At 41.5% G+C, this 25,001-nt stretch overlaps 1 protein-coding gene across 1 annotated transcript; it reads left to right on the top strand.

Annotated features, from left to right (window-relative positions):
- Positions 1-234: 234 nt before the first annotated feature.
- Positions 235-24,717, top strand: ddx46 (DEAD (Asp-Glu-Ala-Asp) box polypeptide 46). Its single transcript, XM_014198249.2, has 23 exons — positions 235-488; positions 1,159-1,350; positions 1,471-1,590; positions 1,685-1,772; positions 1,871-2,039; positions 2,179-2,411; positions 2,566-2,676; positions 2,929-3,094; positions 5,775-5,895; positions 7,922-8,097; positions 8,361-8,482; positions 11,515-11,593; positions 12,652-12,734; positions 12,901-13,065; positions 14,578-14,740; positions 15,207-15,400; positions 18,377-18,514; positions 18,806-18,955; positions 20,302-20,523; positions 20,603-20,821; positions 23,525-23,669; positions 23,815-23,888; positions 24,163-24,717. The coding sequence occupies exons 1-23, from the start codon at positions 472-474 to the stop codon at positions 24,208-24,210; spliced, it is 3,195 nt and encodes a 1,064-aa protein (XP_014053724.1). The 5' UTR covers positions 235-471; the 3' UTR covers positions 24,211-24,717.
- Positions 24,718-25,001: the final 284 nt, after the last annotated feature.

The following is a 25,001-nucleotide window of genomic DNA, read 5'->3' as shown; positions in this document are numbered from 1 at the left end:
CTGTATGTTTGTTTTACTCCATGTGTAACTCCGTGTTGTTGTATGTGTCGAACTGCTTTGCTTTATCTTGGCCAGGTTGCAGTTGTAAATGAGAACTTGTTCTCAACTAGCCTACCTGGTTAAATAAAGGTGAAATAAAATAATAAAATAAATAAACTCCTAGATAAAGGCAGTGACCTTGTACATTTGGGTTTATGTCAACTATGTCTTATGGTGTGTTTATGCACAAGGAGAGTAAATGCTAATATTTTTGTACAACTTTTTAGTAACAATATTTATACAATATGACGTTAAAATAATCATCCCACCACTTGAGGCGCACACATTCAATGTCGCTCCGTAATCTAAGAAGAACGGTCACTTTTTGATTACGTTCCAGGAAACGGCTAACGTGATCACGCATGAAAACAAATGCACGAAGTTTAACAATAAAATATTGATATTTAATCTCTTTGTGGACTCAACGTAAACATGGGGCGCGAGTCAAGGTAAGTGAGGAGTTTAAGGGTCTCTTGTATTATTTTTTATCTGTTTTGAAGGATAAAAAAAACCGAGCTAGCTATCAAATCTGCAACGTTGATCCAACGCGCTAGCTAACAAGCTAGCTAACGTTTACAGACCATTGAATGTGACATCTAGCTAGCTGGCTAGTTAACTTAATAGCCAAAGTAAAAATACTTGATAATGCATTCACAAACGACACAATTATTTCAAACACATTGACCATGTGCTGTGCAGTTGTATATGGTGCTTTCAAGACAACTAGTAACTCGGGGGGGGTCAAATCATGACGTTCGTGATCTTCGGGTCGGGAAGTCGGAGGCCAAAGATTTGTGCATAGATGGCCGAGTTCCCGACGTGCAATTCTGAATTGGATGATTGTTCGAAACGATTTTCCCTGTCCGATTTTGCTTTTTTCCCCCTCAGAATTCCCAGTTGTCTTGAACGTAATGAAGTCGTACTTTTCCGAGTCCCCAGTTGTCCCCAACGCGGCATTACTCTCTCGCACTAACGACGATTTTAAAACACACACACACATATATATATACACACACACACGTTGGACTCCTTCAGCCTGTTCTATTTTATGTCAGTCGTTTTAGTTAAGTGATTAAAATTTTTGAAGTGTTTTAAATCATTTTTGGCAATGTTTGTTAGGCATTACAGGAAACGGTCGGCATCAAGGGGTCGGTCCGGGAGTCGATCAAAGAGCCGTTCCCCGGACAAACGCTCCAAGAAGGATGATGGAGCCGCCTCACGAAACCGAGACAGGGACCGCAACAGGCGGGGAGAGAGGTCACGCAGCCGTGACCGCCGCCGATCAAGGTCCAGAGACAGGAAGCGCCCCAGGTGAGCTGTGTGTGAAAGAGTGAGTGATTGATCAAAGTCATCAGAGTAAGGGTGTGTCTTTTGAATGTGAAATAAATACCTGGTCTGATATTGTTATTGAATTGGTCTGATGTGATCCAGACGCTCTAGGAGTCGGGAGAAGAGGCGCTCCAGGAGCCGTGACAGGAATAGAAGGTCTAGGAGCCGAGGACGCAGATCACAATCCGCAAGCCCCAGCAAAAGCAGGAAAACTGATGAGACGTGAGTTTTTACCAAAGGGTTATACCCCCCCCTAAATAAATCTTACTTACACCCGACCTTAACTTGTTCTCCTTTGTCTGTTTTGGTTTGCCAGTCTGTCTAAAAGCAAGGAAAAAGACAACCCTGAAGCCTCTGCAGAGAAGAAGAAAATCAAAGAAGAGCAAGAGGAGGTTGTTGAGGATGTGAGTCCTATTCCGCTGTAGATGTTCAGCAATTTGGAAACACTGACCGAAATATGACAGTTGAATATTTGCGCATTCTTTATGTGTTGTCCCCACAGCAAGACTTTGACCAGAACAAGCTGGAGGAAGAGATGAGGAAGAGGAAGGAGCGAGTGGAGAAGTGGAGGGAGGACCAAAGGAAGAAGGCCCTAGGGAACATCGAGGAGATCAAGAGAGAGATTGAGGAGATGAAGCAGGGAAAGAAGTGGAGTCTGGAGGATGATGACGGTGAGGAACAAGTTCAGACTTCTACTTTTCATGGTTGTGTTGTGGGTTAATATGTACCTAAATGCATTAGTTTCCACTTTCAAAGACTGATTTAGATAACTGCCAACACAGGGTCTCACCAGACTTCTCTTCCTTTCAGATGACGATGAGGAAGGGACAGCTCCCGAGGAAGAGGCTGAAGAAGGCGAGGAGGGTAAGGGGCCGGAGGAGAAGGAGGAAAAGAAAGAGGAGGAGGAGGAAGAGGAAGAGGAGGTTACTCCCATGGAGCAGGAGGCAGAGGATGAGCTGGATACCTTAGACGCCTACATGGAGGAGGTCAAGGAGGAAGTCAAGAAGTTCAACATGGGCCCCCAGTCTAAAGGGAACGACAAGGTAAGTTAGACCATCCCCCGATAGTTTCCTTCACACATACATTATCTAGCTCATTGGAAACATTGCTTGTCAGTATGTGCTGCTTTGGTCTTTTTGTGTGTGATGCAATCTCTTTTTATTATTATTTTTTTTTTGTTGCCCTTCACACAAACAGAAGGGAGGAGTAAACGTATCCAAAGTTGTCACCGTATGCAAAACTAAGAGGGGACCAAATGTCCACAAAAAGAAGGGTGAGCTGATGGAGAATGACCAGGATGCAATGGAGGTAAGCAGTTTTTGTCCTCGTCATGCTCTCGTTGTGATCGTTTGTGTAAATGTATAGGGCTCATGGGGTCAAGTGTAGTGCACTATATAGGGAATAGGGTGCTATAGTAGTGCACTATATAGGGAATAGGGTGCCATTTTGGTACGCAGTCCATCTCCCTCGGAAACTTCCAAAAGTCTCAAGAACTTATCTCAAAGTTTTTTTTCACCTAAAGAGAGCAGGTTCCTACATGTTGTGTCACTGTCTTCCCAGTACTCATCAGAGGAAGAGGAAGTGGATCTGGCCACAGCCCTGACTGGCTACCAGACCAAACAGAGGAAGGTGTTGGAGCCAGTGGATCACCAGAAGATTGAGTACGAACCGTACCGCAAGGACTTCTATGTAGAGGTGCCGGAGCTGGCCAAGATGTCTCCAGAGGGTGTGTACATGTATTTGTTAAAAAAAAGAAAAAACACAACAAAAAAAATCGCTTATTTTTTGAGGATGGGTCTATTTGCAATGACTGTGATAGTGACGTTTTCCCCGTAAAACTTAGTTGACTGAACTAACTCTAAAGCTTACCGTATACTTCCCAGTCGAAACTGTTTGCGTGTATATCATTAATACTTTTTGTGATGTTTTTTCCACTTTGGCCTTTGCAAGTTTTTCCAGCTGTTTGCGCACACAAATGTTTTTCTTGAGGCAAGTCGATGTTCGGTAGCCAAAGTCTACGCCCCTTCATCAGTGATTAGTCAACTGTACTAATCCTAGTAGGAGTGAGAACAAGAATTGTCATTCAATGAGAGACGACTAGTTTTCATGCACATTTTTTCACATGAGAAATGCTGCACCAAACCTCTTAGCTAGATGTAAAATTGCGCGACTAAGTCCTTTGCAAAAGACAAAAATGTATCACATTTCTTTATTTATCTTTGATTAATTTTGACTATTTTGAGGAAGTGTATCTGGCTATGTTGTTGCTACGGTGGCTCAAAAGGGACAAACAACACTAATATTGCAATTTATTTTCTAGTTTTTCAAGCAAAGGACTTTGAGGAGTATGAGCACAGATGGTCGCCTAGCCGAGTTCTGCCAAAAGCAAACCGAACCAATGTTTGTGGCAGGGTTTCCATTAGGAAATTGTGGCGCAGGAAATTTGACCAGCAGCATTTCAATTTACTGGACCCATAACCATTGGATGTGTAACCTGATTAGGGCGTCCAACCACGGTGCTCAGAATGACAAATCACATTTAGATTATGGTAATTAATCTCAACAGATCATGCAAATCGAGGATACAACAATTTGTGGTCCTTACTGAATTCCGATGCCCACATTTACTTTTCCTCAGCCAACAAGATGAGTAACGAACAGCAAAATTACTAGCCTAAACATTCTGATCTGTTGCACCAGACTCATTTGCTTTTTAACGTTTTATTTTATTTTTATGTAGCCTATGCCTACTGGATGTATGAATTTTGGATCTATCATCCCGCAACTGTTCCAGAGTGTGTTTGGAATAGTTTGTTTCTTTCTTGACAAACTGACCAATAGAATCGGTAAACCATTTTTTTCTTCACATTTATAAGCGCAGCAATGCGCACAAGGCACTAGGCTACGTGCGAATGTTCGTTCCATAATGCAGTTAACCGGAAAACACTGTTGTCAAAAGCGAGCGGTTTCCTGTGACAGAGATTGAAATATCAGTTTTGATATTTAGAAAGAGGGGAGCTATAATGTGCAACAACTAGCATGGGTTGCTAATATAACTAGGATTGTGCGTTTTGACTACTGGACAATGAAATAAAGTTGATATATATATCTCAAAATAATTGCCTCCATGGATAGGGTCTGATTTTGGCTAGGCTACTTTGAAGCAAGGTAAAACATGCCTCATAATATGTAGTAAAAACATATTATGAGGCATGTTTTAAACTATTTCAAACTATTTAAAGTATGTTTTCAAAATGCATACTGCCTCCAGCTCATTGCAAAGGGGTGTGTGACGTGCTGATGAAGACTGCCTTCCGTTGCCTGTGTATTAATTGTTTGAGATGTTTTAGTAGCAGCTCTCACGCTGTCTGACAGATATTCCTCTCAAAATCTCTGTATCTGTATGCTGTGTAAATAAGATGCATAACAAATATTTACACGGGACAGTTTTTATTTATTTTATTTCACCTTTATTTAACCAGGTAGGCCAGTTGAGAACAAGTTCTCATTTACAACTGCGACCTGGCCAAGATAAACGCAAAGCAGTGCGACAAAAACAACAACACAGAGTTACACATAAATGTACAGTCAATAACACAATAGAAAAAAAATCTATGTACAGTGTGTGCAAATGTAGAAGAGTAGGGAGGTAAGTCAAGTTTAATTCCACTTAGTTTTGCAAATTACCCTGTTGACCGGTAAGCTTGACCGGTCAAATGTATTTCCATCCCAATGGGATTTTTTTCTTTTCCTGTCCGGTGCCAATTTAATTTATTGGCTAATACCGGCTCACGGAAACCTTGGTGTGGATATTTTTAGTTGCTTTTGTCTGCTAAATGACAAGTTTCAATGTTGCTTGTTGATGAGCAACTGCCCCCCCCCCAATTGTAGGTCCTCAGATCGATTTCCCCCCCCCCCTCACATATATATATATTTTTTTTTACAATTTAGGAACTCGATTGGGGTCTCAACCTAATGTTGAGAGAATGGTGGAATATACAAAGTGCAATTTCAAAATGTTGTTGTGCATCAGCTGTTTTTCTCTTCTGTCAGTTACTGACAGTCACTCAATTAGCACGTTAGCAAAAAAGAAAAATGTTAGATTGGTAAATGAGTCTAGTGGACAGCTATCGAAACTTGTAGTAATCATGGTCGAATTTCCAGCTGGGGGTGGCATTGACTTTGTTAGTCAATTTCTCACTCGGAAATCATATTTTTATTTGCAAATATTTCTCTACGCCCCACGGCAAAATGTGTAGAATTTCAGGAAATGAACGCAGACCTGCGAGCCGCTGCGGTCTGTCATGATGAGTTCCGTTTGTTTTGTGTGTCCCCCACCCTTATCAAAGTTGCCCATCATTGATCTAACTCGTCTCTTTTTGGTTTTGTTTGGTGAATGCATACAGAGGTGAATGTCCACAGGTTGGACCTGGAGGGAATCGCAGTCAAAGGAAAGGGTTGTCCCAAGCCTATCAAGTCATGGGTTCAGTGTGGCACGTCTATGAAGATTCTAAGTGCACTGAAGAGGTGAGTGTCACAGACAAAGTTTTACATTGTAGCAGATATAAGTAAGTCACGTATTGGTCCAAATGAATAGGATCTTAACATACATTTTGTTATGTAATCTGCAGTTTGATCAAATCAAATGTTTTGTCACATGCTTCGTAAACAACAGACTATAGACTAACAGTGAATTAATTACTTACGGGTCCTTCCCGACAATGCAGAGAAACAAAAAGTAAGAAATAATATTTAAAAAATAAATAACATATGGAATAAATACACAATGAGTTACGATAACTTTGCTATATACACACGGGTACCAATACCGAGTCGATATGCAGGGGTACGAGGTAATTGAGGTAGATATGTACTGTACATATAGGTAGGGATAAAGTGACTAAGCAACAGGATAGATGATATACAGTAACAGCAGCGTATGTGATGAGCCAAAACAGTTGGTGCAAAAAGGGTCAATGCAGATAGTCTGGGTAACTATTGGTTAACTATTTAACTAACTATTTAGCAGTTTTATGGCTTGGGGGGTAGAAGCTGTTCAGGTTCCTGTTGGTTCCACACTTGGTGCATCAGTATCACTTACTGATGCACATCTTCTAGGGCCGTCCTCTACACCGCCTGGTATAGAGGTCCTCTAACACCGCCTGGTATAGAGGTCCTGGATGGCAGGGAGCTCATGCCCAGTGATGTACTGGGCTGTACGCACTACCCTTTGTAGCGCCTTGCGGTAGGATGCCAAGCAGTAGCCATACCAAGCGGTAATGCAGCCAGTCAAGATGCTCTCAATGGTGCAGTTGAACTTTTTTTAAGGATCTGAGAGGCCCATGTCAAATATTTTCAGACTCCTGAAATGAAGAGGCGCCTCTACAACCCCATCGATGTTGATGGGGGCATTCTCGGCTCTCCGTTTCCTGATGCTGAGGGAGAGGATATTGTTGTCCTGGCATCACACTGCCAGGTCTCTGACCTCCTCCCTATAGGCTGTCTCATCGTTGTCGGTAATCAGGCCTAACACCGTCGTGTCGTCAGCAAACCTCAATGATGATGTTGGAGTCGTGCGTGGCCACGCAGTCGTGGGTGTACAGGAGGGGACTAAGCATGCACCCCTGAGGGGCCCCTGTGTTGAGGATCAGCGTGGCGGATGTGTTGTTGTCTCCCTTACCACCTGGGGGCAGCCCATCAGGAAGTCCAGGATCCAGTTGCGGAAGGAGATGCTTAGTCCCAGAGTCTTTTAGCTTAGTGATGAGCTTGGAGGGCACTATGGTGTTGAACGCTGAACTGTAGTCAATGAATAGCATTCTCACATAAGTGTTCCTTTTGTCCAGGTGGGAAATGGTAGTGTGGAGTGCAATGGAGATTATCATCTGTTGGGGCAGTATGCGAATTGGGTCCAGGGTGTCTGGGATGATGGTGTTGATGTGAGCCATGACCAGCTTTACATCTGTAGCCATGAAATGCTTTGAGAGTGTAATGAGACGGTAGTCATTTAGGCAGGTTACTTTGGCATTCTTGGGCACATGGACTAATGTGGTCTGCATGAAACATGTAGGTATTACAGACTGGGTCAGGAAGAGCTTGATAATGTCAGTGAAGACACTTGACAACTGGTCAGAGCATGCTCTCAGTACGCGTCCTGGTAATGTGTCTGGCCCTGCAGCCTTGTGAATGTTAACCTGTTTAAAGGTCTTAGTCACATTGGCTACGGAGAGCGTGATCACACTGTCTTCCGGAACAGCTGGGGCTCTCATGGATGGTTCAGTGTTGCTAGCATCGACACAAGCATAGAAGGTATTTAGCTTGTCTTGTAGGCTTGCGTCACTGAACAGCTCGCGGCTGGGTTTCCATTTGTGATCCGCGATAGTTTGATGCTTTGCCTGTTTGATGGTTCGTCGCAGGGCTTAGCGTCCGGATTAGTGTCCCGCTCCTTGAAAGCGGCAGCTCTAGCCTTTTAGCTCAGTGCGGATGTCGCCTGTGATTCACTTGCCGTACACTTCTAGATAGGTGTGTTTAAGTGATGTTGTCTTCACGTCTGCAGACACAGCTATGAGAAGCCCACCCCCATCCAGGCCCAGGCCATTCCAGCCATCATGTCTGGGAGAGATCTCATTGGCATCGCTAAGACCGGCAGTGGAAAGACCATCGCCTTCCTCCTTCCTATGTACCGTCACATCATGGACCAGAGGCCCCTGGAGGAGGCTGAGGGACCCATCGGTAAGGGCCCCCTTTTAATTATTTTTTTTTGTTACTAGTTTTCTGTCATACCACCCCATATCAATTACACCTAAATTAACCTGAACGCTGCCGTCTCTGAGTTCTATGTGTAAATCACAATTTTAATCTGCTGAGCAGAATGGTCCTATCAGACGATATGAAAGCTGTTCAATGAAGGTGCTGTATTTTGAAAGGGCAAATAAACGGCGAGAGTATGTTGTCTGAGTTCTATTTGTCCGTTCTCTCCCCCCCATCCCATTCAGCTGTGATCATGACTCCCACTAGAGAGCTGGCTCTGCAGATCACCAAGGAGTGCAAGAAGTTCTCCAAGCCCCTGAACCTGAGGGTGGTGTGTGTATATGGAGGCACTGGGATTAGTGAACAGGTACAACCACTTCCTCTAACGCTGTAGGGTCGGGGGGTTATTGATAACCAGTACCTCATCATGGGAGTAGTGTTACCTGGTTGTAATTACAATTTACCATGATGGGGGAAAAAAAGATTGTACATTGTATTTAAAGAAATCCTGGGTTGTAGGTTTTGAATAATACAGGGCTCGACATACATTTTTTTAAAAATTTTTATTTAACTAGGCAGGTCAGTTAAGAACATTGTTATTTACAATGACTGCCTACCAGAAGGCAAAAGGCCTCCTGCGGCGACAGGGGCTGGGATTAAACATAAAATATAGGACAAAACACACATCACGACAAGAGAGACACCATAACACTACATAAAGAGAGACCTAAGACCATAGCGTGGCAGCAACACATGAAAACACAGCATGAATGCTTGTTCTCTTGTCTGGGACAAGTTAAAAACATTTTTTTTTAAATCAGATAAGAAGAATATAGGTTTAAGGTGTCTGAATGGACAATTTAAAAAAACATCACTATCAAACATTTAACCTACTCCAATCAGAATTGGATCAGAGGCGCCAACATTAGAATAATATTCAAATCTAATTTTCATGTACAAAATACATGTAGGTGATATGCATATTGGCTACAGCCTCATGTCCAAACCGATGCTGACGTGAGGGAGGCGCCATAAAATGATGCCAAACTTTGAGACTTTTTAAGTATAAAAATATAGACTAAACGGTATTCATGTTTGGCTATTATAATGAAGGATAAGTAGCGTTAATGTCTAAAGGCTTGATTCTGTCAGACATACTGGAAGCACGGTTCGTCCAGATTAAATAGTCTCAAGACCAGGAGAGTGAAGGACAGTGGCTGTTGTACACCGCACGTCACCCACCTTGAATCTGAGCAGAGGCGGTCAGCATAAATAAAAAACAACAAAACGATTTAACCATAAACTTAATTGTTTAAAACCTAGACGTTTTTATCATTTTATGAAACATGTCTTTGTTTCAAAGTGGCCTAGCCAAAATCTGACAATAGTAATGTTGAGGGGAATTATTTTATAAACACTTTAAATGCTGGTTGCCATGGCATATTCTCATGTTCTATTGGGTTTCAAATTAACATTTTATTGTCCAGCAACCAAATGCATATTTCTAGTCATTTGTAACCCATATTCCTAGTCATATTAGTAACCCATATTCCTAGTCATATTAGTAACCCATATTCCTAGTCATATTAGTAACCCATATTCCTAGTCATATTAGTAACCCATATTCCTAGTCATATTAGTAACCCATATTCCTAGTCATATTAGTAACCCATATTCCTAGTCATCAGTAACCCATATTCCTAGTCATCAGTAACCCATATTCCTAGTCAATCAGTAACCCATATTCCTAGTCATATTAGTAACCCATATTCCTAGTCATATTAGTAACCCATATTCCTAGTCATATTAGTAACCCATATTCCTAGTCATCAGTAACCCATATTCCTAGTAATATTAGTAACCCATATCCCTAGTCATTAGCAACCCATATTCCTAGTCATATTAGCAACCCATATTCCTAGTCATATTAGTAACCCATATTCCTAGTCATATCAGTAACCCATATCCCTAGTCATCAGTAACCCATATCCCTAGTCATCAGTAACCCATATTCCTAGTCATATTAGTAACCCATATCCCTAGTCATATTAGTAACCCATATCCCTAGTCATATTAGTAACCCATATCCCTAGTCATATTAGTAACCCATATCCCTAGTCATATTAGTAACCCATATCCCTAGTCATATTAGTAACCCATATCCCTAGTCATATTAGTAACCCATATCCCTAGTCATATTAGTAACCCATATCCCTAGTCATATTAGTAACCCATATCCCTAGTCATATTAGTAACCCATATTCCTAGTCATATTAGTAACCCATATCCCTAGTCATATTAGTAACCCATATCCCTAGTCATATTAGTAACCCATATCCCTAGTCATATTAGTAACCCATATCTCTAGTCATATTAGTAACCCATATCTCTAGTCATATTAGTAACCCATATTCCTAGTCATATTAGCAACCCATAGTCCTGGTCATATTAGCAACCCATAGTCCTGGTCATATTAGCAACCCATAGTCCTGGTCTTATTAGCAACCCATAGTCCTGGTCTTATTAGCAACCCATAGTCCTGGTCTTATTAGCAACCCATAGTCCTGGTCTTATTAGCAACCCATAGTCCTGGTCTTATTAGCAACCCATAGTCCTGGTCTTATTAGCAACCCGTGCTAGTTTATACATCTTTAGATCTCCTCTTAATTTTTAACAGGATATTTTTATCTGTCACATGAAACCCCTCGAGTGTGCTTTTGAGAACGGGAGTTTCCTGCCAGTTGCATTTAGTTTTCATATTTTATTTATTTTTTAAAACGATGAGGCTGAGGCAACAGATCATACCAGAAATAAAACTAATTTGCTTTTTAAAAATGTTTTAAAGTGCAGTGGTTGAATGAATTTTGGATATGTCGTCCCAGAACTGCCCCAGAGTCTGTTTTGAACCGTCAACATATTATTATTTTTTAAATCAACGGTTCCCCCTTAATTTTTGATCCCCTGGAGGGAATTATTTTAAAAAGACATTAAAAAGTATTTGGTTGTAATGTTGCTATATTTGATTGGCCACATTTGGTAGCCTATCATCCTCCAGGAGAGCCTTTTTAAAGGGGCAGTGTTGTATTTTGAGACAGGCTTGAATATGCAGAGAAGCCCAGCAGGCATGGTGTAACCTCCAATTCGGTCTGATTCTCTAATGTAAAAAGATTAGTAATACATTTTATTTTTGTAAAGTTGTTCCTTGCATCATACACAGATTAACATGGTGTTACAGACCATTTTTTGGCGGGGCGACAAGTGACCTTGAGCTTTTGGGCAAGTAAATATTAGAAAAAGTAAATGTCAAGCCCTGTAATCAGTTAGGAAAAAGCAAACAGGATTGTACATTGGTTGAATATGGCTATCTTTTAAATAGTTTGTTTCTTGCTTGTGGTGCAGATTGCTGAGCTGAAGAGGGGAGCAGAGATCATTGTGTGCACACCAGGGCGAATGATTGACATGTTAGGTGCCAACAGCGGTGAGTGACACACCTTGTCTCATAGCTCTCTTGTATTATTGTATCCAGTGAACATATAATGATAGGGATTTCTGATATGTGATAAACCTGCAGTGTGTGTGTGCAATGTCCAGTGTTATAATTATTTTGACTTAAAAATGTCACTTTCTGACCCTGAAAACACGAGCAGCGCAGGTACTGATAGAAAGTGAGATGTAAATGTCCTGCTTTGCATGAAATGTTTCCGTACGAGAGTCAAGTCAGTACCACTTTTACTAAAACTGTAAACGTTATCTGACCGCCTTGGGAATCGTATCCGACCGTTTTTGAAGTGTTCCCTGAAGAATAATGATCAGCTACAAGTAGGTGAAGAGACGATACTGCCTCCGTGGGTGGTCCTCACGTTCAGAGGCGTAAGTCAAGCTTTCAACAAACCTTTATCCCAAGTCAAGTTTCCTTGTTAGTCATGTAAAAAAGTCAGACATTTCACTCATGTATGGATTTGAATAACATTTGAACCTTTTAAAAGTAGAAGATGGTTGTCCGAAAAGTGTGAATATGTTTACATTCGTATTTAAAAGTCAGTGTTGTTTTATGACTGTGTAAATGCTAAATTTAAAATAGAAACGTGTATTGAAATGGGACAGTTTAGCGTTCTATCCTTCCGCACATGCCAGGTAATCTCTCTGTTTCGTTTTGTAGGTGAAAAGGCGGTCACATAGTGCTTGATGTGGCCTCATCTCTTTTATTGTATTGGTTGTTTTCTGACATTTTACACAGGTTCCTCGTGCCCCTGAGATGGTACGCAAGACAAGACAAATATAGAAACCTAATAATTTGGCCCGCTTAAAAGTAGGCCTGAACACAATAAATGGCAATTGTGTGAATTGAAGTGAAGTATTTAATGCCTTAGAAAAAATAAATACTTTTTATTTTTTTGTATTTTTGTATTTTTTTTAGGCTTGTTGAGGTAAATTTACCAGGAGGTTCAGGAACTTTGTGTGAAAGCTTTGGGTGAGCCCACTTTCCAGAGAGTAACATTGTTTTCCTGTGTCACTATACTTTCCTTGGGTGTGCAGGTCGAGTCACAAACCTGCGGCGAGCCACGTACGTGGTGGTGGACGAGGCGGATAGAATGTTCGACATGGGCTTTGAGCCGCAGGTAAATAGACACACGTTATTATCATTACTTTATAAATAATTAATCCAAGGAGGTGTTCTTAAGGAAAATAGACTTGCGTCAATTCGTGTTTATAGCAGCTATTTAGACGTGACCCTGGCACCAGAATAATAGGTCATATCCTCTCCTGTAATGTTCCTTCCCCCAGGTGATGCGTATCATGGACAACGTGCGTCCAGACCGGCAGACGGTCATGTTCTCAGCTACGTTTCCGCGGGCCATGGAGGCACTGGCCAGAAGGATACTGTCCAAGCCCATCGAGGTGCAAGTTGGAGGCAGGAGCGTGGTGTGTTCTGATGTGGAGCAACATGTGGTAAGACTAGCCTTTTTTACATTCTCTGTGTGTCCTAAATGTTACCGTTTTATAGTGCACTACTTTTGACCAAGGACCATAGAGCTCTGGTCAAAGGTAGTGCACTATAAAGGGAATAGTGTGCGTCTTCCATCTCTTAACTTTTTTTGGTGCCCTGTGGATAGGCCCAGGAGTTGTTCCTGGTCAGTCAGTCATGTAGTGAGGAAAAACTCTTGTTCTACTCCGTCCCGTCAGTACAGGGTTACGCAACTGGCGGCCTGAAGGCCGGTGATATTATTTTGCTCCTAAAGTTTTGTGAGCAAAAAAATAATGTTTTTATTTTTGGACATAAGACAGTAAAAACACTAGCGAATCAGCTCAAGATGATTTAAGATTTTGGAAATCTGTTCCAGAGTATTCCCACGCATAATACAGATACAGTATATACTGTATGTGATCGTGTATATACCAATGTAAGAACAGTTTGAAATTTGTGTTTTATTCAAATATTATATCTGTTTGGGCTTCTTGCGGTAAATTTGCAGTTTGCAAATTATTTGTAATTTATGTTCCGGCCCCCTGAACATCCGCTGAAGAAGTCGGTTACGATGCCAAACTGCAGCCAAGACCCTGGTGAGGACGACGAGCACGCTGATGAACTTCCCTGAGACGGTTTTCGATAGTTTATGCAGAAATTCTTTGATGTTTCAAACCAACAGTTTCATCAGCTGTCTGGCTTATGGTCAAGAAATGAACATTATTTTTTCTGGCAACAGCTCTGGTGGACATTCCTGCAGTCGGCATACCAATTGCACACTCCCGCAAAACTTGAGACTTCTGTGGCATTGTGTTTATGGGACAAAACTGCACATTTTAGAGTGGCCTTTTATTGTCCCCAGCACAAGGTGCACCTGTGTATTGATCATGCTGTTTAATCAGCTTCTTGATATGCTACACCTGTCAGCTGGATGGATTATCTTGGCAAAGGAGAAATTCTCACTAACAGGGATGTAAACAAATTTGTGCACAACATTTGAGATGAATAAGCTTTTTGTGTAGTATGGACAATTTCTGGGATTTTATTTCAGCTCATGAAACATGGGACCAACACTTTACACGTTTAGCATTTTTTTTAAAGATTTTTTTGTTGTTTGGTGCCTTCAGAAAGTATTCACAACTTTTTTTTTTACTTATTTCACATTTTTGTGTTAGTCTTAGTCTAAATTTAAAAAATGTTAGATTTTGGATGTTGTGGCACTGGCCTACACACAATACCCCATAATGTCAAAGTGGAATTATGTTTTTAGAAGAAAAAAAATAGAAATGAAAAGTGGAAATGTCTTGAGTCCGTAACTATTCACCATGAATACGAATATATCTCCTATTTTGTCAATAGCACCACCATCCATCTTTTACATATTCCATATTGGTCATTTGTTAAATTAGTGTTGCTGCCATTTCTCTCTTGTCTAGCTGAAGTCACACAGACATCCATGTTTTTCCCCCTCCTCATCATGTATTCTCTCCATCTAGCTGGTAATTGAGGAGGACCAGAAGTTCCTGAAGCTGCTAGAGATCCTTGGCCATTACCAGGAGAAGGGCTCGGTCATCATCTTTGTGGACAAACAGGAGCATGCTGACGGGCTGCTCAAAGACCTGATGAAGGCCTCCTACCCCTGCATGTCTCTGCACGGAGGTGATGTCATACAAACACACCAGTGTTCTATTGTCACTAGTCTGAGGCTCCACCCACAAAAAATTGGTCCTCTGGTCAAAAGTAGGGCATTAAGTAGCACCTTCAAACTCAACTCTGGTCCTTGAAGACAGTTCCAATCAGGAACGGATTTAAACCTGGGACACCAGGTGTGTGCAATTTTTAATGATCAGGTAGAACAGAAAAGCAGCCGGGTCCGGACCTCGTAGGGTAAGAGTTGAATACCCCTGATGTAGAGAATTGGGTGGCATTTGGGACACACATTGAGTTAGTCCAGGGTTTGAAAGTGACCGGGCTGAGCTCATCGTGTCCTAGACCATTTTCCTTATTTTATCTTCTAATTAAACCATGTTTATGGCAGATAGAGACGAAATGGTTATCATGTTAGTTGTTTTGAACTATATCATTTGATAACAAGCGTTTGTTTATCTCCTTCCCCTCCCTGTAGGCATTGACCAGTACGACAGAGATAGTGTCATCAATGATTTTAAGAACGGGGCGTGTCGGCTAATGGTGGCCACCTCTGTGGCGGCCAGGGGGCTGGACATCAAGCAGTTGATCCTGGTCGTCAACTACAACTGTCCCAACCACTACGAGGACTATGTCCACAGGGCTGGACGTACAGGGAGAGCCGGGAACAAAGTGAGTAGTGGTCCTGTAGGATACACTAGTAGTCCATCAAACGAATTAATTGTTACTGGTTTATCAAGAATTCCAGGAATTCTGATCACTAAAATGGAACAAATCACTGGGGGAAAAATGTTATTCTACAACCATATTAGGAAAAAAAGATACATTTGATTGTTATGTAGAAACCGTTAATTTAAAACTAGGGGTATAACGGTTTGGTACGTATTGCTGGTTTGGGGCCACGGTTCGGTTTAGCTACAGCGGGGAAATGTAATGCCAATAGTTACTGTAGTTTTGAGTTTATTTAAGAAAATACATAGTGTTGGTATTTAAAACTGGATGGTTTTCAGAGATGGATGGGAGGGGTTTGAGCTGAAGGGTGAGACTATAAAAAATAAGAAAGAGCTAATGTAAAATATACCGTGTCTGTAAAATGAATAGCTGGAAGTAGAAGCCTAAGTATTGTTGTCCATTTAGTTTACTCCAATTAGGGGAGAGATGGTAAGGTTACGGGATAATAATAAAGAAGGAAAATATGTATTTATTTTTAATAAAAAAAATGGGTTATTGGAAATTATGCAGACAATTACATTGATAGAACCCACAATCAATCTAAAATATTAACTCTTGATTTTTGCCCCACCAATAAATTCCAAAGTGTTGGTATTCCTGAATCCATATTTGATCATGAGTCATATAACTCCTGATGAGAGCACTATCAGAAATAACCAGCACTTTGGATTTTCTTAACCTCTCTTGGGCAGGTGGGACGCGAGCCACGGTTCACACTATTCAACAGCCAGTGAAAAATCAGAGCGCCAAATTCAAAACCACAAAATGTCATAATTCAAAGTTCTCAAACATATGACTATTTTACACAATTTTAAAGATGCACATCTCCTTAATGTAACCACATTGTCCGATTTCAAAAAGGCTTTACGGCGAAAGCATAAAGTTAGATTATGTTAGGACAGTTCCAACACAAGAAAAACCACACAGCCATTTTCCTAGCAAGGACAGGCGTCACAAAAACCAGAAAACCAGCTAAAATTATGCACTAACCTTTGACGATCTTCATCAGATGACACTCCTAGGACATCATGTTACACAATACATGCATTCTTTGTTCGGTCAAGTTGATATTTATATCCAAAAACAGGTCCACAATAAATGTTGTTTTGTTCGATAAAGTTCATGAACTTTATGTCCAAATAGCTCCTTGTTGTTTGCGCGTTCAGTAAGCTACTCCAAGTGTAGGAAGCGCGGCCAAAATGTCACGACGAAAAGTCAAAAAAGTAATATTTACGTTCGTTCAAACATGTCAAATGTTGTATAGCATCAATCTTTAGGGCCTTTTTAACTTAGAACTTCAATAATATTCCAACCGGACGATTCCAATGTCTAGAAAAACGTGTTGGAACACAGCTACCCCTCACGTGAATGCGCGCCAATGAACTCATGTGCTTTCCTGAGTCAACAACTTCCAACTTCCTTTGTTCGCTCTCTCTTCACCATAGACGCCTCAAACAACTTTCTAAAGACTGTTGACATCTAGTGGAAACCTTAGGAAGTGCAAAATGAACCCTAAGTCACTGTGTGTTAGATAGGCAATGACTTGAAAAGACTACAAGAACCAGATTTCCCAGTTCCTGGTTGGATTTTTCTCAGGTTTTTGCCTGCCATATGAGTTCTGTTATACTCACAGACATCATTCAAACAGTTTTAGAAACTTCAGAGTGTTTTCTATCCAAATCTACTAATAATATGCATATTCTAGTTCCTGGGCCCGAGTAGTAGGCCGTTTAATTTGGGTACGTTTTTCATCCGGCTGTGAAAATACTGCCCCCTACCCAAGAGAGGTTAAAAGGGGGGGAAAAAACAATTACTCATCAACAAGAACAATAAAATAAAGTGAAATATGCTTGTAAAGTCCATCATGTAAACAATGCTCAGACATTGTATAGGCCTACACTATGTTTCCTTACAAAGAGAAAAATATTCACACTTGTGTGACTATCAAAAAAGGGCCGTGTCTGTAGCATGGTACTTCACATTTCCCAAATCAGGGGGAATTTGATGATGGGCTGTCACTGTTAACTAGCTATGTAGCCGTGGGAGGTTCATCCATCTGTAGTTAGCGCAATACAGGGTGCATTGGCCAATTCGGCTTTAGCTTGCTTATTTAGAGCCGGGTACCTCCTGTTTGCTGAAATATGTCAGAGAGGTCGAAGTTCGTAACGTTGCTCGAGCACTTTCACAAGATGCTAAAACTCCCTATTCTTCTCAGCCACCGAGAATGGGTGCATATCCACGGCTATGAACATACCTATCACTCTTTTAATTGATTTGGTCAGAATCAGCTACCAAGGGCAGCTTGAAGGCATATATATATATATATTACGTCTTCTTCCGTTGGTACGAATAATGGGGTGATGTCGGCCTAAATGTGTCACCATGTTTGAGGTGTTGGCATCTGCATAGGCTATTCTCGTCGAGCAGTGGTGACATATACACTCTCTGTCCATCGCCATTGTAATCTACTTGGGAAGCCAAAAATGTTCCCAAACTGGATATTTAAACGATGCTGGAGAATCCTCCGGTTTTATCCAGCCAACCACTCTCCATCGTACAGAACTAGTTCCCCGCTGCGCCTCACAAAAGAACAGTTTTGAAATGCGACAATTTAAGTCTTGATTTTTGATTACAATGTGTCGTTTTAACGGGAATGGCCTGAAATGTATTATGAATGTTTGTTTTTTTTTCAGCTCAGATTTACACGAGGCATGCATCGCTTGCGGTAGACACATTTCAGTGTAAGGCCTAGATGGGCCTTGTGTTTTTAATTGTTTCCGTATGTTAAGTATTTTTTTTCAGGGTTCACCGCGAAGACCGGACCCAGGTCCCGTAACAACAAAAAACGGTTCAGGAACAAATATGTGTACCGTTACAACCCTAATTTTAAAACCACCCTGATTTGTTGTGTCCCAGGGCTTTGCCTACACCTTCATCACAGATGAGCAGGCACGCTACGCTGGGGACATCATCAAGGCCCTGGAGCTCTCAGGGTCCCCTGTGCCTAAGGAGCTGGAGCAGCTGTGGCTGTCCTTCAAAAACCAACGGCAAGCGGTAAGAGGAAGTAGTGCTGTTCCGGCGTTGTCATGGAAGCTACCCGGTCGTTGTATGCAGAATGTGTGCCCAGCAACAAAGAAACTGTGCATTAGAGCTGATGATTTTCAGCGACGAATTACAATATTATATTCTGTGTCCTTTTAAAAAAAAATTTTTTTTTTTATTCAACTCCTATTCAACAAGATTAGACCGGTTATGTCGCTGGCTTACTTCCCATTGCTGCTAGCACTGTGTCATCAGTAGGTGAATGCAACACACCCTCTCTATAACGGCCTTTTCTTTCCCCAGGAGGGTAAAAGCATCAAGAGCAGCAGCGGGTTCTCAGGGAAGGGCTTCAAGTTTGACGAGACGGAGCATGCCCTGGCTAATGAGAGGAAGAAGCTGCAGAAGGCTGCTCTGGGTCTGCAGGACTCTGACGACGAGGATGGGGCCCTGGATGTGAGTACAAGTTCTGATCATGTGACTAGGGCCCTGGATACGAGTACAGGTTCTGATCATGTGACTAGGGCCCTGGATACGAGTACAGGTTCTGATCATGTGACTAGGGCCCTGGATGTGAGTACAGGTTCTGATCATGTGACTAGGGCCCTGGATGTGAGTACAGGTTCTGATCATGTGACTAGGGCCCTGGATGTGAGTACAGGTTCGGATCATGTGACTAGGGCCCTGGATGTGAGTACAGGTTCGCATCATGTGACTAGGGCCCTGGATGTGAGTACAGCTTTGATCATGTGACTAGGGCCCTGGATGTGAGTACAGGTTCTGATCATGTGACTAAGGCCCTGGATGTGAGTACAGGTTCGGATCATGTGACTAGGGCCCTGGATGTGAGTACAGGTTCGGATCATGTGACTAGGGCCATGGATGTGAGTACAGGTTCTGATCATGTGACTAGGGCCCTGGATGTGAGTACAGGTTCCACACTCTCATAAAGCTTAGAGTAGAATGCCAACTATGGCTTGTATATAGCCTCGCTACTGTTATTTTACTGCTGCTCTTTAATTAGTTATTTTTATTAAAACATTTTTACTTCACACTTATTTTTCTTAGATCTGCATTGTTGGTTAAGGGCTTGTAAGTAACCAGGGCCCAATAGGGTTATGTAGGGAGCCATTTGGGACATACACACTCACCTGGTTCCAGACTAGGGTTGTGTAGGGAACACTCACCTGGTTCCAGACTAGGGTTATAGAGGGTTATGAAGGGAACACTCACCTGGTTCCAGACTAGGGTTATAGAGGGTTATGTAGGGAACACTCACCTGGTTCCAGACTAGGGTTATAGAGGGTTATGTAGGGAACACTCACCTGGTTCCAGTCTAGGGTTATAGAGGGTTATGAAGGGAACACTCACCTGGTTCCAGACTAGGGTTATGCAGGGAACACTCACCTGGTTCCAGACTAGGGTTATCAAGGGTTATGTAGGGAACACTCACCTGGTTCCAACGAACTGGTTCCAGACTAGGGTTATGTAGGGAACACTCACCTGGTTCCAGACTAGGGTTATGCAGGGAACACTCACCTGGTTCCAGACTAGGGTTATGTAGGGAACACTCACCTGGTTCCAGACTAGGGTTATGTAGGGAACACTCACCTGGTTCCAGACTAGGGTTATGTAGGGAACACTCACCTGGTTCCAGACTAGGGTTATGTAGGGAACACTCACCTGATTCCAGACTCTTGATAATGTATATCGCATCCCATCCGTTGTGGTCAAACAATACATTTCTAAAACCTCATAGAATACGTACAATATTGACACAATGTCTCACCCTGTCCTTACAGATTGATGAGCAGATCGAGAGCATGTTCAACTCCAAGAAGAGGGTGAAGGATCTGTCGGCTCCAGGGGGAGGGCCGCCCAGCGCTGCGGCCGTGGCGGCTGCAGCAGCAGGGGGCCTTGCCAACCTCGGTGCCCCCTCTGCTGGAAACATCCAGAAACTGGAGATGGCCAAGAGACTGGCTCTCAGGATCAACGCCCAGAAGAACTTGGGGGCTGAGGCTCAGGTTGGTCTTTGTTTCTGTGTGAGTTTTAGTAGTCTTCAACCTTCCGTTCCTGACATAATCCATTGCTCTCTCTGGACAGGATGTGATGCAACAGGCCACCAATGCCATCCTGAGAGGAGGCACCATCATGGCCCCCTCCGTCTCGGCTAAGACCATCGCCGAGCAGCTGGCTGAGAAAATCAACGCCAAGCTCAACTACATCCCTGTGGAGAAGCTGGAGGAGGAGAGGCAGGCAGCTGAACAGGCCGAGACCGTCAAGAGATACGAAGAGGAGCTGGAAATCAATGATTTCCCTCAGGTCAGTTTTTATATGGGTTTGTATCCCAAATGCCACCCTATTCCCTATATAGTGCTCTACTTTTACCCTATTCCCTAATCCCTAGACAGTGCACTACTGTCTTATGGGCCCTGGTCAATAGTAGTAAAGTACATAGGGAATAGGTTGTCATTTGGGACTTAACACTAGGGTGTAGGTGGAGGACTGCTCATTGAATCTCTAAATGAAAGGTATTCACCATTGCTATATGAACTATGCTTTACTTTATCATGCTGATTCTCTTTCAGTTGAACATTGGATGGTCTTTTTACAATGTCTGTTCCTTGACGGGCGGAGCTTACGGTGAAACACTAGCTGGTAGATCTTAATCGTATTCGTGACCGACCGGCTCGATTCGGTTTTATGTAGCAAAATTAGAAATTGTGTTTTTATTTTTAACTTTATTGTTTATTTTTTTTACATTAAAGTAGAGACTCAGAGTTCGAAAATGGTATATCGTACAGTTGAGGAATAAGGGGTAAGTAATTCTGCTTTGAAAGTTGATCAACTTGTTTTGGTACACCTATTGGAGAGTTCTTCTTTATCTACATCCATTCAGCCTTGTTCACACCCTCTTAAGCCGTAGCCCCCACACATCTCTTTAAGGGTTCACATGTGAGGCTTCACAGAGTGGATACGATAGTGTACTAAACAACCAAAGATTTCAAGACTAAAGGCTGGTTTATACTACATCTATTGACATGTCTGTAGACGGTTGTCGTAGTGACGTGAACATTCTGTTGTCGTCCGATCATCAAAGTTGTCGTTATGAAAAAACGTATAAACACAAAAACCATGCATGACATCAGCAGGCTGGCTGGTGGTCCAAAATATCATAACTTTTGCATGTTAACACCAATAAACCCATCTGTTTTAAAAAATGAATTTAGTAGATGTCAATCTAACAAACCAGGCAACTAAATGCAACTTTCTAAACAATGTTTTGGTTTGTTTCTAGCATGTTACTAACGTTGTTAGATGGCTAGCCTGTTCAAATAATGACCATATCATAGCTGATAACATCTTCAGCAAATTGTTATTCATTATTATAGGAAAATAATCTCATAATGATATTTACAAGTTAATGGCGAGCTAATTACAGAAAATAGCTTACGGTTGTGAGTGTGACGAAATAAAAGCAGGGCATTCTTACCTGAGAATTTTATAACTTGGACACTGTCTCGTTGGCCTAACGTTATATCCTAATTTGACTTTGGTGCAGGTCATGTTCTTCACATTAACGTCTCTGGTAAACACACACTATATCAAATAAAATCAACGATTTTGTCACATGCACAGGATACAGAAGGTGTGAACGGTACAGTGAAATGGTTACTTGCATAGTGGAGTCTTTTTTTTTTTTTTTTTAGACATGTAGCTAGCTAGCCAAACAATGAACCATAATCCCAACTCATAACGTTACTTCCATGCATGAATCTGCAAGTAGCTAAAGCTAACCAACTAGTTTCAATGTTAGCTAGCTAACATTAGGCTATAACTAGCAATGCAAGTGGATTTCTGAGATCCAAATAATATTACTACACAGATCAAACGCATAACATTATCTAACGAGCCAGCCAGCTAACATTAGCTAGCTAGCAGTACCCTTTAACTTGCAATGTAAATGACTTTCTGACTAAATAAGAAACATATAATATCTGAAAATGTAGCTAGCTAGACTCTTACCCGTATACATGGATGAACGCTTCTTGCCCTTAATTTGAAAAGACAAGTGTTTTATACAACAGTCTTCTGTGTGTTCTCTTTTCGACTCCCTCCGCATATTTGCAATCAAACGCCAGAATTTTCCTCATACTCTGCTTCCACCGGGCACGACACTGATTTCTTCCGTGACAACAGCACTGTTGATCCGTGTTTCAGAAGACCACAATGTTTGGTTCAATGAAAACTTTTTGTTGTTGTTGACAAATCAGGGATTTCCTCATCGTCTGATTCATTTTAAGAGTCAGCATAGCACGTTCGTTTTCCAGGAAGTGGTGAGAATTAGCAACACTTTTGCTGTTCTTCATGGTGTCTTTCAAAAAAATCTGCGTTAGAAAGGAGTATCTACACATACTGAGCAGCTCATGTTATAGACAGAAGTGTGCTACATGGCAGACCAATCCCAACTCATCTCTCGGCATGTCCAGCCCATTCATTATCTCAGCCAATCATGGCTAGCAGGAAGATTCCGGATCTTTTTCCTTGGCTAAACCAACTAGGCTTGTAATTTAACTATTTTATTCGCATTTACAGATGATATAGAAGTGTGTTAAGGCACATGAAAGTTCACATATTCCCTAAGGCATTTGTGCAACAACAAAAAAACGCATTTAGATCAACAACAAAAAAGGTTTACGTGCAAATGCCTCTTCTGTGAAGTAGTGCCGTGGACATACGCCTAGTTTCCTGAAACAAGTCACATTTGTTTGACATTTGTTTGTCCTATCAACAAAGTGATTGTGGTTTAAGTAGTTTATCCCACACAAGTGGTAGGTGGAATTGACCTCACAAAGGGTCTCAGAGTAGGAGTGCTGATCTAAGATCTGTCCATATAATATTATTCATTATGATCTAAAAAAGGCAAAACTGATCCTTAGGTCAGCACTTTTACTCCGAGACGCTTTGTGAATACGGCCTAAGCGAACAGGAAGATGTTAATGTCTGTTTCCTGTGTTCCACCAGACTGCGAGGTGGAAGGTCACGTCTAAGGAGGCCCTCCAGAGGATCGGAGAATACTCCGAGGCAGCCATTACCATCAGAGGAACCTACTTCCCTCCAGGCAAAGAGCCCAAAGAGGGAGAACGCAAGATCTACCTGGCTATTGAGAGTAAGCAGCTATTCTACTTGCAATGATCACTTCAAGTCTTTACCAATGTTGGAGAGTTCAGTGTTAGCAGTAGTGAGTGTTTTTTGTTGTTGTTGTTGTTGATGGATGTCACTTGTCGTAATATTTTGACGTATTCGATTGACAGGTGCAAATGAGCTGGCCGTTACGAAGGCCAAGGCTGAAATCACTCGTCTCATCAAGGAGGAGCTTATCAGATTAGTAAGTTCTGTCCATAGAAATAGAATCCATATGTATGGTTCTGTCCTCTGTTATCTCAGATCTATCCTATCTATTTATTTACTGATGCTAGGCCTAGGGAATCATTCTATAATCGTTCGTGTCAGTCTACATGTTGGTTGCATCATTGTATGAACGCCGGTAATAAACATGGAATGTTTTAAAAGTATTGAAAGTAATTAACTTAGTGGGGGAAAAAAAGTATATAAAAAAAAAAAAAATCTCATTGCTCAATAAATGTTCTCTCTCATTTTAGCAAAACTCCTACCAACCCACCAGCAAAGGAAGATACAAGGTTTTGTAGTGACGATGAGATTGGGCTCAGAGGCATTGACTTCTTTCTCCAACGTTTCATCATATTTGTTTCAGAATGTATTAGTATATATATTTTTCACTGTAAGACCAGTGACCTCCAGAAGGGATTGTTCTCGTGAGAGTACTTTCTCTTTTAGACAAAGTTTCCTCTCTGTATTTTAAGTGGAGATTTAGTCGTGATTTTTGTTAAAATTTTTAATTTGGTTTCACGGCGCAAAATGTATCTGATATCCGTTCTATAATATACCAGCTGAAATGTAACGGGCTCTCTACCGCCATGATTCAAACATTTGCTTATTTTTGTCCTTAAACATTAAGCATAAGTAGTTATAGATCCTGTATTATTTCTGTGTGTAAAATAATATTTTGGGTCACTGGTCTGCAGTCATCTGAACAAGTAAGGAATCGCAAGTTGATTTTTTTTTTTTAACAGCCCTTGAATGATGTCATGTGTTTTTACTTCTTTCCCTCTAATAAAACAATGTGTTGGCAAGGAGCATGTTGTCACTGGTCTGTGTTAGATAAATGATATACCAATGGTTTGTGTGTTACATCTGGATTTGATGTTCTATACATTGTAGTGACAATCCTATCGGGCTATGATTTGGGTTTTGAGTGGCTTAAAAAAACAGGGGATATTATATGTGAACTACAAGATGAAACCCCTTATTGACAGAATTCAAGCTTAACCATGACGACAATGGAGGTTTAATAATTACGTATAGCCTACTGTGGAAAGAACCAGCACAACGGATTTTTTTCCTTTGGACTAAATTATTT

This window comes from Salmo salar, chromosome ssa04 (genome assembly GCF_905237065.1).
Source record: "Salmo salar chromosome ssa04, Ssal_v3.1, whole genome shotgun sequence".
Classification (NCBI taxonomy): Eukaryota; Metazoa; Chordata; class Actinopteri; order Salmoniformes; family Salmonidae; genus Salmo; species Salmo salar.
Note: the sequence above shows the minus strand (reverse complement) of the source record. Positions and strands in the feature narration are given on the sequence as shown.

Excerpts from the sequence above, each read along its gene's own strand:
- ddx46 (XM_014198249.2), top strand. Across the intron at positions 2,677-2,928 it reads ATGACCAGGATGCAATGGAG|TACTCATCAGAGGAAGAGGA; the intron begins GTAAGCAGTTTT and ends CTGTCTTCCCAG. Across the intron at positions 5,896-7,921 it reads ATTCTAAGTGCACTGAAGAG|ACACAGCTATGAGAAGCCCA; the intron begins GTGAGTGTCACA and ends TCACGTCTGCAG.